The sequence below is a fragment of the Odontomachus brunneus genome, unplaced genomic scaffold (assembly GCF_010583005.1).
Source record: "Odontomachus brunneus isolate Ranch 3 - 2012 unplaced genomic scaffold, Obru_v1 Obru_scaffold_176, whole genome shotgun sequence".
Taxonomy (NCBI): domain Eukaryota; kingdom Metazoa; phylum Arthropoda; class Insecta; order Hymenoptera; family Formicidae; genus Odontomachus; species Odontomachus brunneus.
Window position 1 is genome coordinate 275016 of NW_022639626.1, and position 18630 is coordinate 293645.

Sequence of the window (18630 nt, forward strand, 5' to 3'; positions counted from 1 at the left end):
ATATAATGTTACTATTATACTCAGATTACATTTATCTTCATAGAGATATTAAATATCATATAAATATGTGTACAACTAAAGAGAATATTATGACAAGAATTTGTACAACTCATAATAAGTTATTAATATATATAGACAGAAATTTAAAGAAAGTAATGGATGAATGCAAGTGTTGAGAGTAAATCTACCAAAATCCAGGGATACCTGAAAACGTGAGAATCTAAAAAAAGAAAGAGATACATGGAAGAATCTATGAATTTGAACATCCAAGAATCCAGAGATTTGTGAATTCAGCCGTTCAAGAATCAAGAGAATCTAAGAATCTCAAAAGTTTATAGAATGAAAATATACAGAAATATACAGAATGGAGAAATCCATGTATTTAAGAGGTTACAAGTTATGTAGAAACAAGTTATGTAAAAACGTAATCATCTTTGTACATAGTTGAAGGTTGCGGAAAAAAACTAAGATAAGTACCACGGCGAGAGTTGTGATGACACAGGCTGTGGTATAAGCCCGCGTCACCACAGGCATATGCATGTACTCATGCCATAACGCTTCGTAGGCCATTGGCGCCGATCGGCTCTCTTCCGTTTAGATTCCTTCTTTCACACCGGGACCACGCAGCTATAATTCCGCCGCCTCTTATTCTTGCCTGTTTCACCATCGCATGTTGCACCAACGCATCGATGTTACCTGCACATCGTACCACGAATTTGTTATCCGCAAAATTTTTGTACACGTAACACGTGAAATTGTCACCGAACTGCCACCTGGTGACTTTCATCACCACCAACTCACGATAGTGATTTTCTTATTCGTAGCTTGCCGACCCGACTATCGATTTTCGTCAAGATGTGACTAGTGTTCCGATATTGGAGAGACTGCGCGCGCATGCGCGGCGTATATGACATCAGGATAGTATGTAAGACAAGTAATACGAAGTACCGTTGCTGGGCTTTATTACATATATTAATGTAAAATTAAAAAAAAAATGTAAATAAGATGTAGCATACATTTTATAAGGCAAGAATGCTATCTTATAAACTTATTCTATGTTACATTTTATCAACATTTTTAAAATTTTACAGTAATATAATAAAACCCAAGAACCGTACCCCATATTGCTTATCTTAGATACTATCCTGATGCCATACACACCGCGCATGCGTATGCAGTCTCTTCAATATCGGAACACTGGTTGCGGCGAACTTCACTCGCTATGGCGGATTGTTTATCATAAATTGATGCTAACCAGTAAAGTTGATTTTTTGCACGGCTAATTGGCAAGGAAATACGTGTCAATTAATTGATCAATTAACAACCGAGGGTCAGTTTTACTGACAATGGTTCTCACAAAGGAATATCGCATTTGCATGCCGCTTAGTACGGAAGAGGTAACATTCAGTGTGTTGTGTATTTACTTACATACCAATTTATTTATCCGGCACCAAACGTTTATATTTATCTCAATATTATTGTTGTGTATTGTTACTTATTATCTATAAACTTATCAGAAAGCGACTCTTCTAGTGATTCCTTTAAACTAACCATTCTATTTTTGTACAGTATCGCATTGGCCAGTTATATATGATTGCCAGACATAGTCATGAGCAATCTGATTCTGATGAGGGAGTAGAAGTTATAGAAAATACCGTTTGTGAAGATCCTGTTCATGGAAAAGGCCAGTATACTGAGAAAAGAATTCATCTTTCCAGGTAAACTTATTCTTAATGAGTCATTTATAGTGAAATATATATATGTATAGATACTTTAACATTAACCAATTAAAATAGAGCATTATTTTTTCTTTCTGTATAGTTATTATAACTTTCTATTTTCCTTGCAGTAAACTTCCTTACTGGATACAATCTATCCTACCACGAATATTTTATGTGACAGAAAAAGCATGGAACTATTATCCTTTTACTATCACAGGTATATTTTGTTTTATTAAGATAATTATATCATTTTTCATTCAGTTTCATGATTAATGCTTCTCACAATTAGCATTGTTAATTTTCTTTGCCTTTGAAATCAATCCTATTCTTTCGATACTGTTAAGAATAATAGTCCTTAAATTTTTCATTTTCTTTCCTAATCAATATAAAAAGTGATTCTTCTTATTAACATTGTTCATTTTCTTGCATGCTTATTCGTGGTGGCCACAGAATATACTGTAAGTAAAATTAATCATAAACATAATTATAAAATTTCCTATTATTCCTGAACTTTTCTCTTTCAGTGTTCTTTTATCCCAAAGTTCCATGTAGCAATTAATACACGGTATGAAGATAACAATGGCTCAACAGAAAATGTAAGTTGTATAATTCTCATTTTAACATTTTTAATTTTTGTTATAATTATTAATTCCTTTTTGTTATAATCATAAGTTTATTATAATCATTATTTATATTTAATTTTATTATAATAATTAATCATTAAATTACAGTGCTTAGGATTGTCTCCAATTGAATTGATTCATAGAGAAGTCGATTTTGTGGATATTGCATATGATGAAATCTCTGCAAAGCATTACAAAGAAGAGGAAGTAAGTTTATAGAATCTTGAATCAGTTCTTATTTTATTTTTAACATTATAATTAAATTTTTAACATTATATCTTAATTGTAATTAATATAACAGGATCCAAAATTTTTCCAATCAAAACGAACGGGCCGTGGTCCTTTGGTCGAAGGCTGGAGAGACATGACACAACCAATAATGTGTTCCTATAAATTGGTTCATGCTTCGTTTGAAGTATGGGGCATGCAGACGCGAGTAGAGGATTTCATACACAAAGTAAGTTTAATAAATAAAATACTTAAATCCATTTCTTTCTAACAAAAAATCTTCGATTGATTATTTTTATTAATTTATGATTATTTTCTATTGTCATAGTGTATCAGAGATATCCTACTGCTTGGCCATAGACAGGCCTTTGCCTGGATTGATGAGTGGTACGATATGACTCTGGAAAGTGTTCGACAGTACGAACAAAAAATGCAAGACGAAACGAACGAAAAGGTTAGACTGAGAAATCAACTTGCTGAGAAACAGCTTTCTGCGGCGGGTACACCATCCTCGTCTATACCAACCACACCGACGGCGAAGTCGCCTACGCAATCCTCAAATCGATCATGGCTTTATTGGTCATAGCCATTATTAGCCTAATAATTGATCTCAGGCTCTATGACAGCTCTTCGTCGTGGCTAAAATTGCGAATAAAAGGAACGAGTGGCATTCTTTATTTCCCACGCGCGTACATGCACATATTAGATGTCCTAGAGGATGTGCGAATCGATAACGAATATATTTTTTAAGTAGATTTGGAATCAATTAATTCTCACTTGTTAGTTAATTAATATAATTACATTAACCAACATGTTAGTTTAATCACATTAGACCAACTTGTTAATCAGTTTAATCAGTGATTTTATTACAAAGTTACTTAAGACGTAAAACTTCGTAAACAGAATATAAATTGCTAATAAATTTTTTTCTTTTCATTACTAATTTATAAAAAATAAGAAAAAAGATAAAAAGAACGGGTCCAACATTAAAAAAAGTTAGGATTCATGGAAAATTTGAAAAGATCATTAATAATTTTAATTTCTAATGAAACTCATGAAACTTAGCATCAAGTTTAATGAACAATATTTTGTGTATTAATCATCTATTTATTTTGGAGCATCCCATATACATATGTGTAGTACTCTAAACTTAGACTTATCGTGAAAGAATTTTACTTCTTGTCTCGATGTATCATAGAAGAGTGCACTCGAAAATGTGCGATATGCGACTAAGTAATACAGTTAAATTTCAAGAGCGCGTGCAATAAATAAGAAAAACTAGTCTAAACCGTTATGATAACAATACAAATACAAATAAAAAATAAGTTTTAAAATACATATGCGTTTTATGAGAATGATTTAATTAAATCTTGAAATTTAACCATACATTTGTCACATCTTGTACATGTAAATAAATTTCACTTACAAATAAATTCACTTTTTGATAGTGAATTAGCATTAAATGTCTATTTTTATTATTCAACGTTATATTCTATAGTATAATTAATGCGTATTAAATTTTTATTTTCGTTTCAATGTATAAAAGCACTTGAAAATATATGTATTTGCAAATAACTCCTATTTATGCAAAGGGATATCTCTATTGTAATTCTGACATGACCATTAATATTAAATTAATTATCATTAGTTTTCACTGACATTTTGCATGCAGATACATCTCAATTAAAACATAAATCAATCAGTCAATCTACATGAACGTTATTGCAATATATAAATACAATGATTTACACCAAAAATTTATACATTTGCTCAATAATTGATATCTAATTAGAATTAATAAGTGCCGGATGTAATCTGCTAACCGATGTTGGATGTTGCAACGGTGTAATAAGAATACGTGCCATTTCGCCAACGTGGCCTGTCAACGGAATTGACGTCATTGAATTATTAATTTGCCGCAAAGTTTAGTAACAATAATTAGGTTGAAGTAATATAATCGGTTATATTTAGTTAATTTATATTAATCATATTAATAAAATTATACCTAAATTATTAAACGATATTTATCTTACAAGCGTTATAATGGTCTGTAAATCGGATGATAGGGTACAGTAAAGAAAGTTCCTGCAACCTCGTTAATTGTTCAGACTCTTCTAAAGATGTTGAAGCTACCTAAGAACAAGTAATATTGTCTTTACTTCAGCAAGAATTACTTTGAGACAAAAATCTTAAAAGTAATTGTGAAATTCAGTGAAATTTCAAAATTGTCTCAAGGTAAAAAGTTCTCGGTCAAATTTTAACTGTTTTTTCTTGTTTTTCCAACAGGAATTTCTTACGTCCGCAACACTTGTCGAATTTAATGTAGTTTCCGTATGAGTGGCATGTTGTTCGTTCCGGTGAAATTGTTCAGCGGCTTCCGTAATTAATTCGCTGAATCTGGCCGCAACCTGTTTCCATTTTATCAAATCACCGGACTGTAAAATAAGAAATAAATGAGATACATTGTAAAAAAAACTCCTTAGAAGAATGTATTCTATCGGATTGAACTCGATTATATGATTTTTATTGGCATAAAAAAATGAAAGCATTTAGTTGCTAACAATTGAGTTACTTAATGTTAAAGTGGCTTAACTCTATACGCTTTAAGACATTGAGTATTAAAACTTCTTTGAATCAATGTCATAAAATTTTAAAAATATAATCAATAGTGTGTTACAAATTAATGCGCTTTGATTTCATCTTCGATTGAAACGAATTTCTTTTGCTTTTTTGAAAATGTAATTTTATGACATTGTATCTTGAGAATAATATTAAGAAATTCGAATAATGTGTAACGTCACCGATAAATTAAAAAACACCGGTAGAAGAACAATAGGTAAAGGTGATCCTCGTAATTCGGAACACTCCGAAGATGGTCCCGATAGCGTCAAGTGTCTCAAGAGATCCAAAATATCGTTCAGAAGCTCACCGTGGCGACCGCCGACGTCCTGTTTAATAAGTCCTAAAGCATCCTGTGCGATAACTTGTGCTTCTACACCTGGGTTATCAGCTAAAAAAATTAATAAGAATTTAAAAATCGTAAATCGTTAAAAATCGTATGTTAAATGTAAGATGTTAAAAATAGTTAGATGTTATAAAATTAAAAGTGCATGTTACATGGAAATTTAAGCTGCTTGACATCGCAATTTATCGGAATGCGAATTTTGCTGACGATAAATTTGTTTCCTTTGTCAATGAACATTACGTTTTCGCATCGCACAATTTCAAATTATAAGTAAAATATGATTATTTGAAAGTACTTGTTACCCCGCTAATTTACATAATTTAATTTTGTTTATGGCGCTTTTTTGTCATTGCTCATTTACCGAGAATCAATTCTTGCACATGCTGCGGCATAATAGGTTTCTTAAGACGGCTAAGGAAAATTTGTAAGGCTGCCGCACATTCCAAAGCTGAATTGTTCGAATCTTCGAAATGCGGCTTATGTCCTTTTTTCAGAGAATTCAGGATATGCCGTCGAAGCTTGCGACGTCCTGCCCGACGAAACAATCCTTCTACTCTAGCATCTTTAATAGAAAAATTAAATCATAACTTTTCAAGTTATATTGTTAATGAATATATATTTCTTTGTAACATCAAATGTGCGAATTTACGTTTTTTTAGAAAATGTATAAGTCCCTTCACTGCGTCCAAAGACTTTTGCGATATTATGTCGTCACCCACATCTTGCCTGGAAATAAGGAAGTGAATAATTAAGAGCCAAATAAACAAATAATCATTTGCTCGTTTTTCTTGTTAAAGATTATAACGAATGTATATAAGAAATGGATAAACGTTGCAAGCCTCGGAAAACATTTGTGTTAGCGATATCGCATGTCCTTGCTCCATCCTTCGTATACGAGCTTATATAGAGCTATCATGTATCAGTATGGAAATTTTTCAAGTATGCCGAGACAAATGTTTCATCGTTATTTAGTATGTTATTTAACTACGACCGCAATTCTAATTTGCGGATCGTCGCAATGGACTCCTAGACGAACATTCTGTCCTTCCTGCAGTCAGGACTGCCCAGAAGCGTTAACGTCACCATGGTGAGAAAAATCACAATCTTTAAAAACTTAAAAAGCTTTGTATCATTTTGTGTTTGATATGCAAAAAGAACAATTTGTGAAATGTTGCAGGTATCCTCGTCGAGAATCAGATTTACAAGGCAAAATCTTACAAGATTTTTCAATTACACCGTTTCACAATTCACCTTCCTTCCATCTGACACAAAGAGAAATCTCTCAGAATATAGCATCCGACGACGTTCTTTCGAATGAGAATCCAAAACTTCCTAGAAGATACAGAAGCTTTTCTCAGCAACAACCTGCAAGCGAATATCTTCACGCCAGTAGACTTCCATCTACGCAATTCGTCGACAAATCAGAACAACAAAATTCATTTCTCGGAAACTTTCCGAATAAGTTCGCTGAATTCTCAGACAAACAGATGACTCTATCTCTAGACAAACCCGTGAACAACTATCCTCATGTCTTTCCATCAAGACAATTGTTTAGTGAACCACAGCAGGAAAACTCATTCTTCAGAATTCCTCGCGATAAATACTCAATATCCTTGTTAGAGAATGTTGAAGACTATACAGAGAAAGAAGATCCTACGAGAAAATTCAACATCGTTTACATGAAACCTTCATGGAAAAATTCAAGACACATATCTTCGAATGAAATCGTGCCACGAAAATTCTTGCCGATATTCCATCAGCAAAGTATTCTTGACAAGCACAAGAACGAGGAGGAGGAAAGAAGTGCAATTGTAAAGTCTCCAAATTCTATCAGCCGACAATATAATCTTGCATTTCCTCAAAATAGATATCATTCTGTAAGATTTGGTGTACCTAAAGTTCGGCGCGAACCTTATGTTCTCTCTCAGGATTTAGACATGCAAAAGCCGACGAAGAATGGCAATTTGGATTTCATGAAAAATTCTTTAGAAACCTCAAGTCTAAAACAGTTGAAATCTTCTCCAAGTAATTTTTTTGAGACATATTCCGTGGAAGAAGATGAAATGACTACTACCAAACACGATAATGAGCAAATTAATTATCCTTACACCTTATCTCAGGATTCATATGATGTTCGGAAACCTATAAAGGATGAAACGACTCTCCCCGATAATTGGGACTCTGCGACAGGTAATAACTTGCAAAATTTCGTCGAAACTAATCAACTTAAAGAAACTGAAAATAATTGGTCACAAGTATATCCTGCAATTGAAAAAGATGTTAAATATTTCGGCGACGAGGAAGACAAAGACAAGGAATATTTGGAAGACGAAATCGGAAAGGATACCACCCAGACTGAAACATCTACTTATAATCCTTACGCTCTTCTCTCGAATATGAATATTTGGAGGACTACAGAAGATAAAAAACTCCCTAACAAGCAGAAGTTCATGACTAGCAGAGGTTTGCAAGGAATTCAAAAGACAAGACAATCCGAGATATATCCTGTGGAAGAAAATAAGTACTTTCAGGATGAAAATAAATATCCGATCCAGGACGAAATCGGACGCATCAGTACTGGTAGAATTATCCGTGCGCCTGTAATTCATGTTACTCCTTACATTTTTCCGCAATCACTTTTGAATATTTTAAGCGCTTCTAAGTATCCTGAGTTTTCGGTCATTGATTTGCCAGAAACGAAAAATAACATAGTGCGTGCGAATCCTACGGAAAAAAAACATGAAAGACTTTTGAAGAGCGATAAAATGATTATCCTAGACGACGAACATAACCAGGATCAGATTTTCATTAAAGATACGTACGATGCAAGAAAATATAATAGCTTTACTCTCGACAGGAGATCAGATACAAAAGATAATATGCAAAATGAGGCTTTAACAGAATTTGATCCTGATTTAATAGATGAAGTCGAAAATCCTCCATTAGGACCAACCGAGCAGACGCCAATAGAATCTTTTAAAAAACGTCCCACATTAACAGTAAAGGAGAGCTTTTAGTTAAGAGAAATCAAAATAAATCGCTCTTTAAATTTATTTAATGTAACAGATGATGCTATGTTAAAATTGTAATATACGTACAGGATTTCCAACTATATATTTTTTTATGTTGTCTGAAAATAAAAAATTATAAAAAAAAATTACTTCTGTAATTTTATTTTGTAACACGATATTAATTAGTAGTTAAGATCGTATAAAATTTATGCTGCAATTCTAAGCAAATACACGAATAAATCGTAAAATCGTAGCTTACGAATTAATCATAATGTTGGTAAAATTCACAAACCGTAACTTTATTGACAACTTCTAGTCGTAAGATTTACGAGAAATCGTAGATATTTACGAGTTATTGTATGACATACGATCCGCATAGAATTGCAGATCTACTCATAAGTTCTTACGAGTCTTACGAGAACAAGTTACAAGTTTTACGATTTTGTCTAGAATTGCAGTATTAATATTAGTTCATGAAAGAGAAAGAAAGAGAAAGAATTTAGTCATTGTAATTATATTTGGTACTTATAGAAGTATCTTTTTCCTATCTATTAATTAGTAACTACCTTGTTTTAATATACATATACAGTCTACTCCTGTCACATTTTAATAGGTAAAATATAGATAAAATAAAATCATACTATATGTACTTTTATATATATCCGCATGGATAATACTATACGACCTATATTTTTTCAACGGAAGTAGGAATTATGCCAAATTTTAATCGTTTGCGTAATTGGAGCGCGTGAGGCTCGCAGAATTTCATACATAAGCAAAAAATATGTGCGTAAGGCTACTAATGGATTGCAACACGAAAGTAACTTCAGCGTTTAGCTGACGTTAAGCCAACGTAAACACAAATGTTTAAAAATATGTAGCAATTTATTACACTGTTGTTACAAATCGTCCTACGTTTGCTTATATATCCTCAAACTAGAGATACCGATATCGATTATAGCTATAATAATTATAAGTATTATTTCTTTTCGATATATACAGTAGAGATAGGCTATACCGATACCGATTATAGCTTATAATTGATTATTTCTGTTCGATATCCCATCTCTACCTCATACATTAAGAGATTTATATTGTTTTCAAATATGCTATTATATTTTAAATTAAATATTTTCGTTTAACATTTAACGAAAGATCCATAAGATTACTGTAAAATTTGTTATTATAGGAAAGTTGTATGTGGGTAGTGACATGAAGATCACAGGCTGAGCGGCTGGTTGAAAAACTTGCTGAGGAGATAGTTAAGGAACTGGCTGAACCATTTGGATTGAATGAGAAGTTGGTGCGACTTGAATGGTTTGAGGCTGTTGTGATTGCTTATACGTTGCTTTATACGATCAACATAAATTCCTAAAATACCATAAAACATTTATACATTAAGTAAGCAAGACTAATGTCTTCTTACAATTAATGTTACTGATTTTCGTTCAATGTTCTGAATATAACAGTGGTTTTATAACTTCTCTCTTACTATAAAACTATGCAATAATAAATTCAATAAGATTAGGTAATAATCTTTCTGAATTCATTAAGATGTGAAATAAATGAACTGAATATAGAAAGAGACAAGAATAAAAGCGATAAAGTTGATTCGTGATTATGCAATAATGAAGACACACATTGTTTAATCACGCATCGCAATTTGCCGACGCATCGGATTGTTCGGCCAGTTTTGCAAGCAAAACATCGATTTCATAGCCGGTGATCTCAATTCCAATTTTGCGGCTGGTCGCGAATTCCTTTAAAAAACCGGACAACTTGTCCTGCTTCATCAGTTCGAGTTCGTCTTCGAATACGATACCAAACGAGCAATGTATCTGAAAAATTGTTGCGCGCTGCTCCTGCTGGCACTAGTTGCCTGCCAAGCTGCACCATCTACGTTTAAAAACATCGAAAAAAAATCGATCAGTGAAAAGACGAATAAGATCGAAAAGGATAATCTGAAGATAGAAGATCCTGGCCTGGATAAGGATAGGGCGAAGAAATCCACAACAAGCTTCTGCGTGGAAATCCGCGATGGAAAGGAAGTTCCTTGCTTAGATACAAACCAGCCTACACTTGTGGTCAAGCCTCTTAAGCAGACGGTAATAAATCCATCGCCGGCCTATATAAATTATCCCAATAAGTACAGTGAAACCCAAACACCCGTCCAGATAATCCATGCGCAACCACAACAGCCTCAAACCATTCAAGTCGCACCAATTTCTCATTCAATCCAAACGGCTCAGCCAGTTCCTCAACTACCCCCTCAGCAAGCTTTTCAACCAGCTGCTCAGCCTGTGATCTTCGTGCCACCATACAACGTTCCTCCTCCGCAAATTTCTTCACCTCAACCAACTCCGATCGTTAACATCTTAACGCCTCCGGCCGCTCCCTGTAATGTCATGCCGCCATCAACGATCGAACACAAACAGGAGTTCGTGAAAGAAGTCGATTATATCAAGCCGGTATTTAAACCAGAACCTAGACCGATATCTAGACCAGAACCAGAATTTCAGCCAAAGGTAAGAAAAGAGGGTAGATTAAGATAAACATAAAAAATTTTAAATATGTAATGAAAAAATCAAGAACTATATATATATATATATAATAATAAATAATAAACATAATTTTCTCAAGAATATAATCAGAAATCATCATATAATTTTTAATGTCTCGATTTCAATACACGTTAAGCTGTTAAAATTAAAACTAAAATTATATTCAAGTAAAGCCCACACATTTAAAATTAATTGAGACATATATATATATATATATCATAAACTAATCAATATAATTTTCTCAATTTAGCCGGTATCTATGGAAGTTGTGTCAATAGAATCTGCTCCTTGCAAACAAGATGTGCTCGTTCTGCCATCCAAACCCGTAGCAGTATATCCTGAAAAGCAATTGGCTGTGGAGGTTAGTCAAAAAATCAATTTTCTTAAAAGAGAAAAAAGTTGAGGAATAGTTTTTAAAACTTAGTAGAATTACAAATTATTAAGTTTCTTTGAATTCTTATGTTAATTCTTAAGTTCTTGGATTCTTGACTTTTTGTAGATCTGTAGATTTTTAAATATTTCAATGAGACAACGACATTTCGACGCGTAGTGAAATTTTTGGAAATAAAATGAAATGTGTTTCTTCCGCTGCTTAGGTGACCGAGCTGGAACCTCAACCAGTATCCGGCGCACAGTGCATCTGTCAGAAGGGACGTCCACACACTTTGTATAGGCATCATCCTAAAATACATGAGCATCACCTGATGGTACATCCTACCCAAAGTATCGCAACAAGTCCATTGGTCGTACAACCCCCTTACCCTTTGAGCTATTTATCGAATAACCGCCCAATCGTCTTTGGAGAACGTTACGTAAGTACCGAACTGGTAGTAATATCAAGTAATGATACTACACGCTATCATTAATTTTATAGTAACAAACGTGTGATATCATATGATAATGATGGTGCAAATTTTGAAAAGCGACAGAATTTTGAAACGACATCAAAAGATTCCTATCTGCGCGATATTATTAAGTAGAAGTCTTAACATAGAAAGGTCCTTCCATCAAGAAGGTCTAGTAGCTCGATTGTAAGAGCTAAGTACATAATGTCTGGTTTCACGCACAGGTTTAATCCTTTCATATCCTTGATGACCCTTAAGGAATTGGACTGAGCAACCTTAATGATCGAACACTTCAAATGCTGCACCGATTACGCGTAGCTTCGATATAACTTCCTTATGTATTATTTGTTCAAAAAATAAACAAATTATTGTTTATATAAAACTATCTCCATTGTTTTCCCTTTGATCCTGATTATCTAATTCAGTGTTATCATCATCCATAGCGTAATATTTGAGATATTACAATGCGCTTGGAATCTTTTGATGCATGCAAGGCGTAATCAGTCATACTAAGGTTTAACCGCCGGAAATTTATCACTGAATGAGATTAAAAATCTATGAAAGAAACAAAACATTCCATTTATAAATAAAACAATCATCTATAAATAATAAAAAGGATAATTAATTTTCACTACATACGTAGTTATATATATTCCACTAAATATATCATAAATTATGAGTTTTAGGATATTGAATATTGAACTATTTTTTTTGCAGCCGACGAACACATACGGTGACACGTACCAGGAGCATCCATATTATCCTAACACACATTCTACTTGGTATCCCTCGCAATATCCTGAATATACATCGTATCCCGTGAAAACGTACGATCCTCAATATGTATCACCAAGTGTCACCGTGAATGCATTTCCGTACAATAATTTTCGCCAGGCACAATCGAGCTCACCAAAACTTACGGAGAACAATGAATTAGAAAAAGAACATCCAGTTGCTCGCCAAAACATCGATGTTCCTACATCGGGGATGAGCAAGCGAAAGGCTGACCCGATACAGTTAGAGAAGAATGAACAAGCAAATGTCGCGCAAGAGCAAACAGTGAAGTCGAGCAACACACCCGAGATGAAGTTCGACGAACAGTATAGCATGATATAAAAAGAAGTTGGACGAACTCTCAGAGTTTTATACGCCGTAAATATACGTTATAATTTATTAATTTATTTAATATTATTAAACCTATAACTTCGACATCTAATTTATTCAATTTAACGTCATTGAAATATTGTTTAATTATCTAATAATTTTCTAATTTTTTATATATCGTTGTGTATATTCTTAGTGTATAAAAACGCAGAATACTTTTTTAATAATAATAAATGATTATATTTTTCTAATTGCGAATTAGATTTGACTCAAACACTCACCGTTTTGAGTTTTGAATGCCCATCTCTGAAATTTTCCTATATTATACGTTTTCCTTCTTGTACAATTCTTTTTCACCATGAAACATATTTACATGCGCAATTTGTTTCCTAATCGTATGCTTAAAATTTTTTAGAACTGTCGGATGCAAGGTTAAGTAATTTTTCGAAACGTTTCATTAAGCCTCATGGACAAATTCATGTGATTAATTGAAGAATTTGACGGTATCCTAAAAAAATGTCGTATACAATAATTAAATTCATTTTATTTCTCAGAGTTTTATACAAATTTTTCAAATCTCGCTCATTGTATTTTTACTTGATTTATTAAAATTAACAATAAATTAAGTAAATTATATATTTCAGAATATAAATGCAAATATAAATGAGATAAATACCCGGTTTATAAATATTAAATGCTATTCAATTTTCTCAATGTTGTCATTAAGGTGTTTGAAATCTATAGACAAAATCCTTTACCATTATTTCTAAGTTTGTTCCTAATTGCTGCAAATACCAATTAATAGTTGTTGAATATATTACCGCTATAGCGACAAAGCTTATCGCTAAAGGTATTAACAACATCCGGATTAACTATAAAAGAATTATTAATATAAAATAATTAGTATAATATAATCACACGTTATATAAATTTTAAAATACGTACATGAAATATCCAAGTTATGAGCAGCCATCCTATCAATACTGTTGCAATTATTGTTAAATACGAAGCATATTCCGGACGAACGATATGCCGCAGGCAAGGAATCTTGTCATTCAAATCAGATATCATGGCCTTCAACTGCGTAATTTATCAAAAATTAATAGCATAATTATACTATATCATAATAAATGTAACTTGCAACGTTACAAAACTCACATCCATAGCTTATTTCGATAAATTTTTAAATCAGATCTCTCACAGTACTTTTAATTTAAATAGCTACTATTTATATGTGGTTCAAAAGATAATTTGTTTTGACATAAAATAATCCTTTTAATATGTAACTAATTGAAGTTTTGCCAGATCAAACGATGCAGCTTCACAATTATGATAAAACGATAATAAACAGACTACTTCGCCACGTTTCAATACATAGCGTATCCGTCGTAATAATCCTATACTATTACTTTCTAATATATTCGCAGACGCAAAAAAACTGCACTCACCAAAAATAGTTATGTGTACAATTTACTCCAATAAAATTTATATTTAATCTTTGTACACAAATAGCTTGTATAAACAAAATAACTGTTTTATAGAAATTTCCATTCTTCTCCATAAATAATCAGTTTCCTTTCATAAATAATCAGTAGTATTGTCTTCAGTTAATTTCTCCAATTTATTATCCTGCGATTGATCTTGCGAAGTTTCGATGATTCCATTGCCTGTCGATGGTCCAGCAATAGATCTATCTTCCATAGATGGACACTTAGTTATTTCTTGAAAATGACTTCTCTTATATGACACAAAAGAAGTTCGCACGTCAATTTGCAAAGGGGCGATCTTTTGCTCTGGTAATGGCTCTTGCGAAGAAACTACTTCCTGTCGATCGCATTTAACAAGTTCGTACATTTCATGATACGCTAAGGACGTCATTCTTGCAGTCAGGATTGTCGAGAACTGTGCAGGACCATGTGTTCAAAATTAACTGACCATGGGGCTATTAGGCCCTGGTCTTGATTATATCTCATTTAGCATAATATTTGTTATCGTTTAGATCTAAGCGATCTCTAATGAGATTTCTTTATATTCTTAAGTTGGTATAGAAAAAAGTTCTAAAAAAAAATTAATTAACGAATAATAAAATATAATACTATAATACTCACGATGATCAAATTCGCTGACTGTCGCAGTAAAAATATAGCGGTAGGATGTATTACGATAATTATTATTTCCATCAAACGCGAAATAGCAGCAATGGAAAACAGAATACCAGACAACATCAACAGGATTACAAGTTGGAAAAGTCTAATCAATACCTGTATTAAAAATGTCTTGCATCATAGCTTTTTAACAATTCGATTCTTTAAAACTTCCTATTATAAAATCTATGCAAATATTATTGTTGTTATACTAAGAATATGAAAACGTAAAATATTTGAGAGCCCTGATTATCAAAGATTGAAGAAATCACTGAAGATAGTAATTCTTACGCAAAGGATCCACATCGCCGATATGCCTTCCAGCCACAGACGATAAGATACATTCCTTACAATCTTGTTAGTTGCACATATTTTGCAATTTTACTGATTAAGATTCATTGCCTTCGATAAATTGCATCCCCTGTATTTCTTAGTTCAACTCAATGGTGAATAGACCTTTTTCAATCTTTCTTGAAATCCTTCATACAATATGATGTGATACAAGGATCAGCAAGATAATATCAAATCGATCGCCGTTTTGATGCCCAACTTCGCATTGTACATTTATATGTAATACAAAAAAATCAAATAAAAAATAGATTGTAGAAAAATAAAAAAATTGCGAATATTTAAAAAATTTTACTCTGATTTTATATTAGAAAAATTTATATCCGATTAAATTAACTTTCAGTAAAAATATAATATTGTCGTACCTCATATGATATACTACGTATAGTATTATTTATATACATATGTGTGTGTGTGTGTATGTGTGTGTGTGTGTGTGTGTGTAGTACAGATAGTAGTATAAGTTATTTATTCTACAATTTTTACTTCTATGATAATAAGAACTTCATAATAAAATTATATTGTATAATACATATAATTAATATGATCCGTCTTACTAGATGCTTTCTTCTAAATGCCTCCAAATTTTTAGAGTATTCTCTAATTATAATTCCTTGCAGGCTTTCCGTAATTCAAGTTCCTATTTAAAAAAAAATAATTATAAAGTATATTTACGGTATAAGCAACTTAATTTAATTAATTAAATATATTTTGATCTAATTTTGTACATTTTTGTATATAAAGTATAAAAATATGTACATAAAAGTAACCAATACTCACATTAGTAATTTCATTGTCATAAATTTCTTGAAAACTATGCACAAGAGCCATGGATTCCTCTTCTTTTTTTCTAATGTCTTCTCTCAGCTTATTTCTTTCCAAACATTTTTCATTAAAGCAAACTTTACTTGCATCTAATTGAGTTTTCTTCAATTTCTTCTCACTAACGACATTATTAAATCAAAAGTTAAAAAATATGAATATAATAATATATATGAATATAATAATACGCAATTATTACCTTAATAACTGTTTATACAAATTATGCAATGAAGCCATATCTTTCTCATGACGCGATTGAAGTTCATTCATTTCGATATCAACTTGATCTTTATGCATTGCTAATTTATTTTGTTGTTCAATCCACATATTGTCTAGTGACTCAATTTGCTTCTTAATATTATCTGATTGCGTTTTATGGTTTCTATAATAAAAATTTATAAAAAAGGAAAATTTTAACAAACTTCAGATGTGTATATAAAAATTCAAATAATTATAAAATTACATTAATTGCTCATATGTAATTTTTAATGTAGGCAATTCATCATTCACTTTCTGAACAACATCAAGTCCTGCCCCAATCTGTTTTATAGATTGTTTCTTATCTTGAATGGCTTCTTGCATTATGTTGCGTTCCTCTATTTTTAAGTTCTTTTGCTCCTCAAGTTCATTTAGACGTGACCGAATCTCTTCAGGTGAATGTACGACTTCTGACTGTAAATCATCTATTGCTTTGGACAGCTAAAAATTATATCACACATGTAAAAACTTGTTATATTGCTTACATGACAATAAAAATGTTACACTACTATTATTATAAAAAAATCTAAATTTAAATAAAATATTTTACCTTCATTACTGTTACTTTAACAGATGTGCAAAGTTCCTTAATTTTCCGGTTTTCCTTTTCTTCTTCGTTTTTTATCACCTCAAGTTCTAATTCCCTCTTATTGTTTTTTTCAATTTTTAATTGCATATGTTGTATATCACTTTCAAGCTAAAAATATAATAATATAAACTATAGATAAAATATTCACTTATAGATAAAAATATAACAATATAAAAATACAAATTTATTGTATGTTATATAACAATTAAATGTAAATATATATCAAATTACTTTTTTTATCAAAGATAATTGTTTTGCTTTGTGCAAAGCTTTCTTATTAATAGATTCCAGAATTTGAATCTTTTTATCTTTCAATTCCTCTACTAGCCTAGATCTAGCATGAATTTCATCCATTCTATCGTTAAACTCTGATTTTTTTTGCATTGTATATAATATAAAGTTAGCAAGATATTTGGCTTGCCTTCGAAGACGTTTTTGCCCTAAAAAAATTATGCATATTTTTCATATTATCTGTGAAATTTATACAGTATAGGTTGAGGTTTTTAAGTGCAATTTATACCTGGATTAGTAATATCAGTAATACAGAAACCGCATAGAAATATTTTGTCAAATATTTGTGTTAGAGCTGCATGTAAGTTGATCAATTGTATTATATCAGAATCTTTGAAATATGTCATAATTGAGGACTGTTCTGCAGTTGGCTATAAAATTTTGTTATGAGTATTAATATGTATTGATACAAAAATATATATATCTTATTATATCAACAAATTATATTCATAATATACAGACAATATATGTTAACATATATATATATATATACAGAATCTCACCTGATTGATTAAGTTTATATCAATACCAAACCGTGACAAAAACGACGTTAATAACTTCATAATGTATTCTTCTGTAGGATTTTTTAGATCTTCAATAGTTGATGGTATGCCAGCATCCAATAAAATACGATGTATCTTATTCACAGGAAGATCCATGATTATTAAATATTACCTGCAAAAATGAATTAATTCTGATTAAAAATTAATAAAACAAAATATAAATATACAGAATAACAATAAACGTCACTAAAAACAAAAGTAGAAAGTCATTCATCAATTTGGATATGTGGTTGTACTGCTTACACAAAATTACAAAAGGAATCTTCTCAATTTAAGATACTTACAAAATATTTTTTAAAATATATTCAATTTTTCGTTTCACAATATATCTACACTCTGCTAAATATAAGTTATTCTGTAATCTTCAATATAATCTTCACATGTTACTTACGATTTCTGAAATCCTACCTTGACACCGACTGACATATCATATGCAACGTTCTAAAATATTTGAATTTATCTGGTTACATATGATTGGTCGATATCTCCTGTAACGACCGCTATGTTTCTTTCAGGTATAACTCAATGGCGGGTCAGCCGAACCTTGCATTTCCAAA

General features: G+C 31.7%; 8 protein-coding genes across 10 annotated transcripts in view; 3 read left to right on the forward strand and 5 right to left on the reverse strand.

The window, feature by feature from the left end:
• The window catches only part of LOC116851495 (derlin-2), a 5051-nt gene extending 4260 nt beyond the window's left edge, over positions 1 to 791 (reverse strand). The window contains exon 1 of the mRNA XM_032830947.1: positions 478 to 791. Coding sequence (XP_032686838.1) covers positions 478 to 570 — 93 coding nt within the window. The 5' untranslated portion in view covers positions 571 to 791. The remainder of the gene's footprint in view (positions 1 to 477) is intronic.
• A 375-nt stretch (positions 792 to 1166) lies between these two features.
• LOC116851493 (cytoplasmic phosphatidylinositol transfer protein 1) lies at positions 1167 to 4585 on the forward strand. Its single transcript, XM_032830944.1, has 8 exons — positions 1167 to 1397; positions 1570 to 1718; positions 1850 to 1938; positions 2172 to 2179; positions 2246 to 2317; positions 2453 to 2551; positions 2646 to 2801; positions 2901 to 4585. Exons 1-8 carry the CDS (start codon positions 1347 to 1349, stop codon positions 3156 to 3158), a joined length of 882 nt encoding a protein of 293 aa, XP_032686835.1. The 5' UTR covers positions 1167 to 1346; the 3' UTR covers positions 3159 to 4585.
• LOC116851494 lies at positions 4310 to 13487 on the reverse strand. Of its 2 annotated transcripts, none has more exons than XM_032830946.1 (7): positions 13340 to 13487; positions 6187 to 6263; positions 5899 to 6099; positions 5374 to 5582; positions 4870 to 5007; positions 4578 to 4705; positions 4310 to 4451 (listed from the first exon to the last, which is right to left on the reverse strand). In XM_032830946.1, exons 1-6 carry the CDS (start codon positions 13360 to 13362, stop codon positions 4586 to 4588), a joined length of 768 nt encoding a protein of 255 aa, XP_032686837.1. In that variant the 5' UTR covers positions 13363 to 13487; the 3' UTR covers positions 4310 to 4451; positions 4578 to 4585. The 2 variants fall into 2 exon arrangements, with proteins under 2 accessions (XP_032686837.1, XP_032686836.1); XM_032830945.1 differs by having other exon boundaries at positions 4337 to 4451; positions 4606 to 4705.
• LOC116851484 lies at positions 6406 to 8667 on the forward strand. The gene is made up of 2 exons (XM_032830930.1): positions 6406 to 6624; positions 6715 to 8667. Exons 1-2 carry the CDS (start codon positions 6407 to 6409, stop codon positions 8552 to 8554), a joined length of 2058 nt encoding a protein of 685 aa, XP_032686821.1. The 5' UTR covers position 6406; the 3' UTR covers positions 8555 to 8667.
• On the forward strand, positions 10325 to 13131 carry LOC116851489 (extensin-like). Its single transcript, XM_032830938.1, has 4 exons — positions 10325 to 11073; positions 11360 to 11470; positions 11706 to 11921; positions 12672 to 13131. Exons 1-4 carry the CDS (start codon positions 10381 to 10383, stop codon positions 13068 to 13070), a joined length of 1419 nt encoding a protein of 472 aa, XP_032686829.1. The 5' UTR covers positions 10325 to 10380; the 3' UTR covers positions 13071 to 13131.
• LOC116851498 lies at positions 12204 to 14330 on the reverse strand. 2 transcript variants are annotated; one of them, XM_032830950.1, is made up of 4 exons: positions 14217 to 14330; positions 14004 to 14138; positions 13817 to 13930; positions 12204 to 13566 (listed from the first exon to the last, which is right to left on the reverse strand). In XM_032830950.1, exons 1-4 carry the CDS (start codon positions 14220 to 14222, stop codon positions 13543 to 13545), a joined length of 279 nt encoding a protein of 92 aa, XP_032686841.1. In that variant the 5' UTR covers positions 14223 to 14330; the 3' UTR covers positions 12204 to 13542. The 2 variants fall into 2 exon arrangements, with proteins under 2 accessions (XP_032686841.1, XP_032686840.1); XM_032830949.1 differs by having other exon boundaries at positions 12204 to 13930.
• Positions 14331 to 14605: 275 nt separating this feature from the next.
• On the reverse strand, positions 14606 to 16066 carry LOC116851497. The gene is made up of 4 exons (XM_032830948.1): positions 15916 to 16066; positions 15494 to 15751; positions 15167 to 15319; positions 14606 to 14960 (listed from the first exon to the last, which is right to left on the reverse strand). Exons 2-4 carry the CDS (start codon positions 15506 to 15508, stop codon positions 14637 to 14639), a joined length of 492 nt encoding a protein of 163 aa, XP_032686839.1. The 5' UTR covers positions 15509 to 15751; positions 15916 to 16066; the 3' UTR covers positions 14606 to 14636.
• LOC116851490 (kinetochore protein nuf2-like) lies at positions 15828 to 18169 on the reverse strand. The gene is made up of 8 exons (XM_032830941.1): positions 18014 to 18169; positions 17740 to 17881; positions 17451 to 17659; positions 17181 to 17327; positions 16836 to 17071; positions 16572 to 16754; positions 16331 to 16493; positions 15828 to 16190 (listed from the first exon to the last, which is right to left on the reverse strand). The coding sequence occupies exons 1-8, from the start codon at positions 18167 to 18169 to the stop codon at positions 16155 to 16157; spliced, it is 1272 nt and encodes a 423-aa protein (XP_032686832.1). The 3' UTR covers positions 15828 to 16154.
• Between the last annotated feature and the right edge of the window lie 461 nt (positions 18170 to 18630).

What these genes read in the sequence shown, in the direction of transcription:
- LOC116851497 (XM_032830948.1), bottom strand. An exon ending in AGTCAGCGAATTTGATCATC is followed by an intron (nt 14,961 to 15,166) that starts GTGAGTATTATA and finishes GGTCCTGCACAG; the next exon opens with TTCTCGACAATCCTGACTGC.
- LOC116851484 (XM_032830930.1), top strand. Translation starts at nt 6,407, where the DNA reads ATGTCCTTGCTCCATCCTTCGTATACGAGCTTATATAGAGCTATCATG. An exon ending in GAAGCGTTAACGTCACCATG is followed by an intron (nt 6,625 to 6,714) that starts GTGAGAAAAATC and finishes GAAATGTTGCAG; the next exon opens with GTATCCTCGTCGAGAATCAG.
- LOC116851490 (XM_032830941.1), bottom strand. Translation starts at nt 18,169, where the DNA reads ATGGATCTTCCTGTGAATAAGATACATCGTATTTTATTGGATGCTGGC. An exon ending in ATTACATATGAGCAATTAAT is followed by an intron (nt 16,755 to 16,835) that starts GTAATTTTATAA and finishes TTTTTATTATAG; the next exon opens with AAACCATAAAACGCAATCAG. An exon ending in ATGACAATGAAATTACTAAT is followed by an intron (nt 16,191 to 16,330) that starts GTGAGTATTGGT and finishes TTTTTTAAATAG; the next exon opens with GAACTTGAATTACGGAAAGC.
- LOC116851494 (XM_032830945.1), bottom strand. Translation starts at nt 13,362, where the DNA reads ATGGGCATTCAAAACTCAAAACG. An exon ending in TGTGCAAGAATTGATTCTCG is followed by an intron (nt 5,583 to 5,898) that starts GTAAATGAGCAA and finishes TAATTTTTTTAG; the next exon opens with CTGATAACCCAGGTGTAGAA. An exon ending in TACAGACCATTATAACGCTT is followed by an intron (nt 4,452 to 4,605) that starts GTAAGATAAATA and finishes TTCCGTTGACAG; the next exon opens with GCCACGTTGGCGAAATGGCA.
- LOC116851498 (XM_032830949.1), bottom strand. An exon ending in TCATAACTTGGATATTTCAT is followed by an intron (nt 13,931 to 14,003) that starts GTACGTATTTTA and finishes ATTCTTTTATAG; the next exon opens with TTAATCCGGATGTTGTTAAT.
- LOC116851493 (XM_032830944.1), top strand. Translation starts at nt 1,347, where the DNA reads ATGGTTCTCACAAAGGAATATCGCATTTGCATGCCGCTTAGTACGGAA. An exon ending in AGCATTACAAAGAAGAGGAA is followed by an intron (nt 2,552 to 2,645) that starts GTAAGTTTATAG and finishes TTAATATAACAG; the next exon opens with GATCCAAAATTTTTCCAATC. An exon ending in TAGAGGATTTCATACACAAA is followed by an intron (nt 2,802 to 2,900) that starts GTAAGTTTAATA and finishes CTATTGTCATAG; the next exon opens with TGTATCAGAGATATCCTACT.
- LOC116851489 (XM_032830938.1), top strand. Translation starts at nt 10,381, where the DNA reads ATGTATCTGAAAAATTGTTGCGCGCTGCTCCTGCTGGCACTAGTTGCC. An exon ending in AAAAGCAATTGGCTGTGGAG is followed by an intron (nt 11,471 to 11,705) that starts GTTAGTCAAAAA and finishes TCCGCTGCTTAG; the next exon opens with GTGACCGAGCTGGAACCTCA. An exon ending in TCGTCTTTGGAGAACGTTAC is followed by an intron (nt 11,922 to 12,671) that starts GTAAGTACCGAA and finishes TTTTTTTTGCAG; the next exon opens with CCGACGAACACATACGGTGA.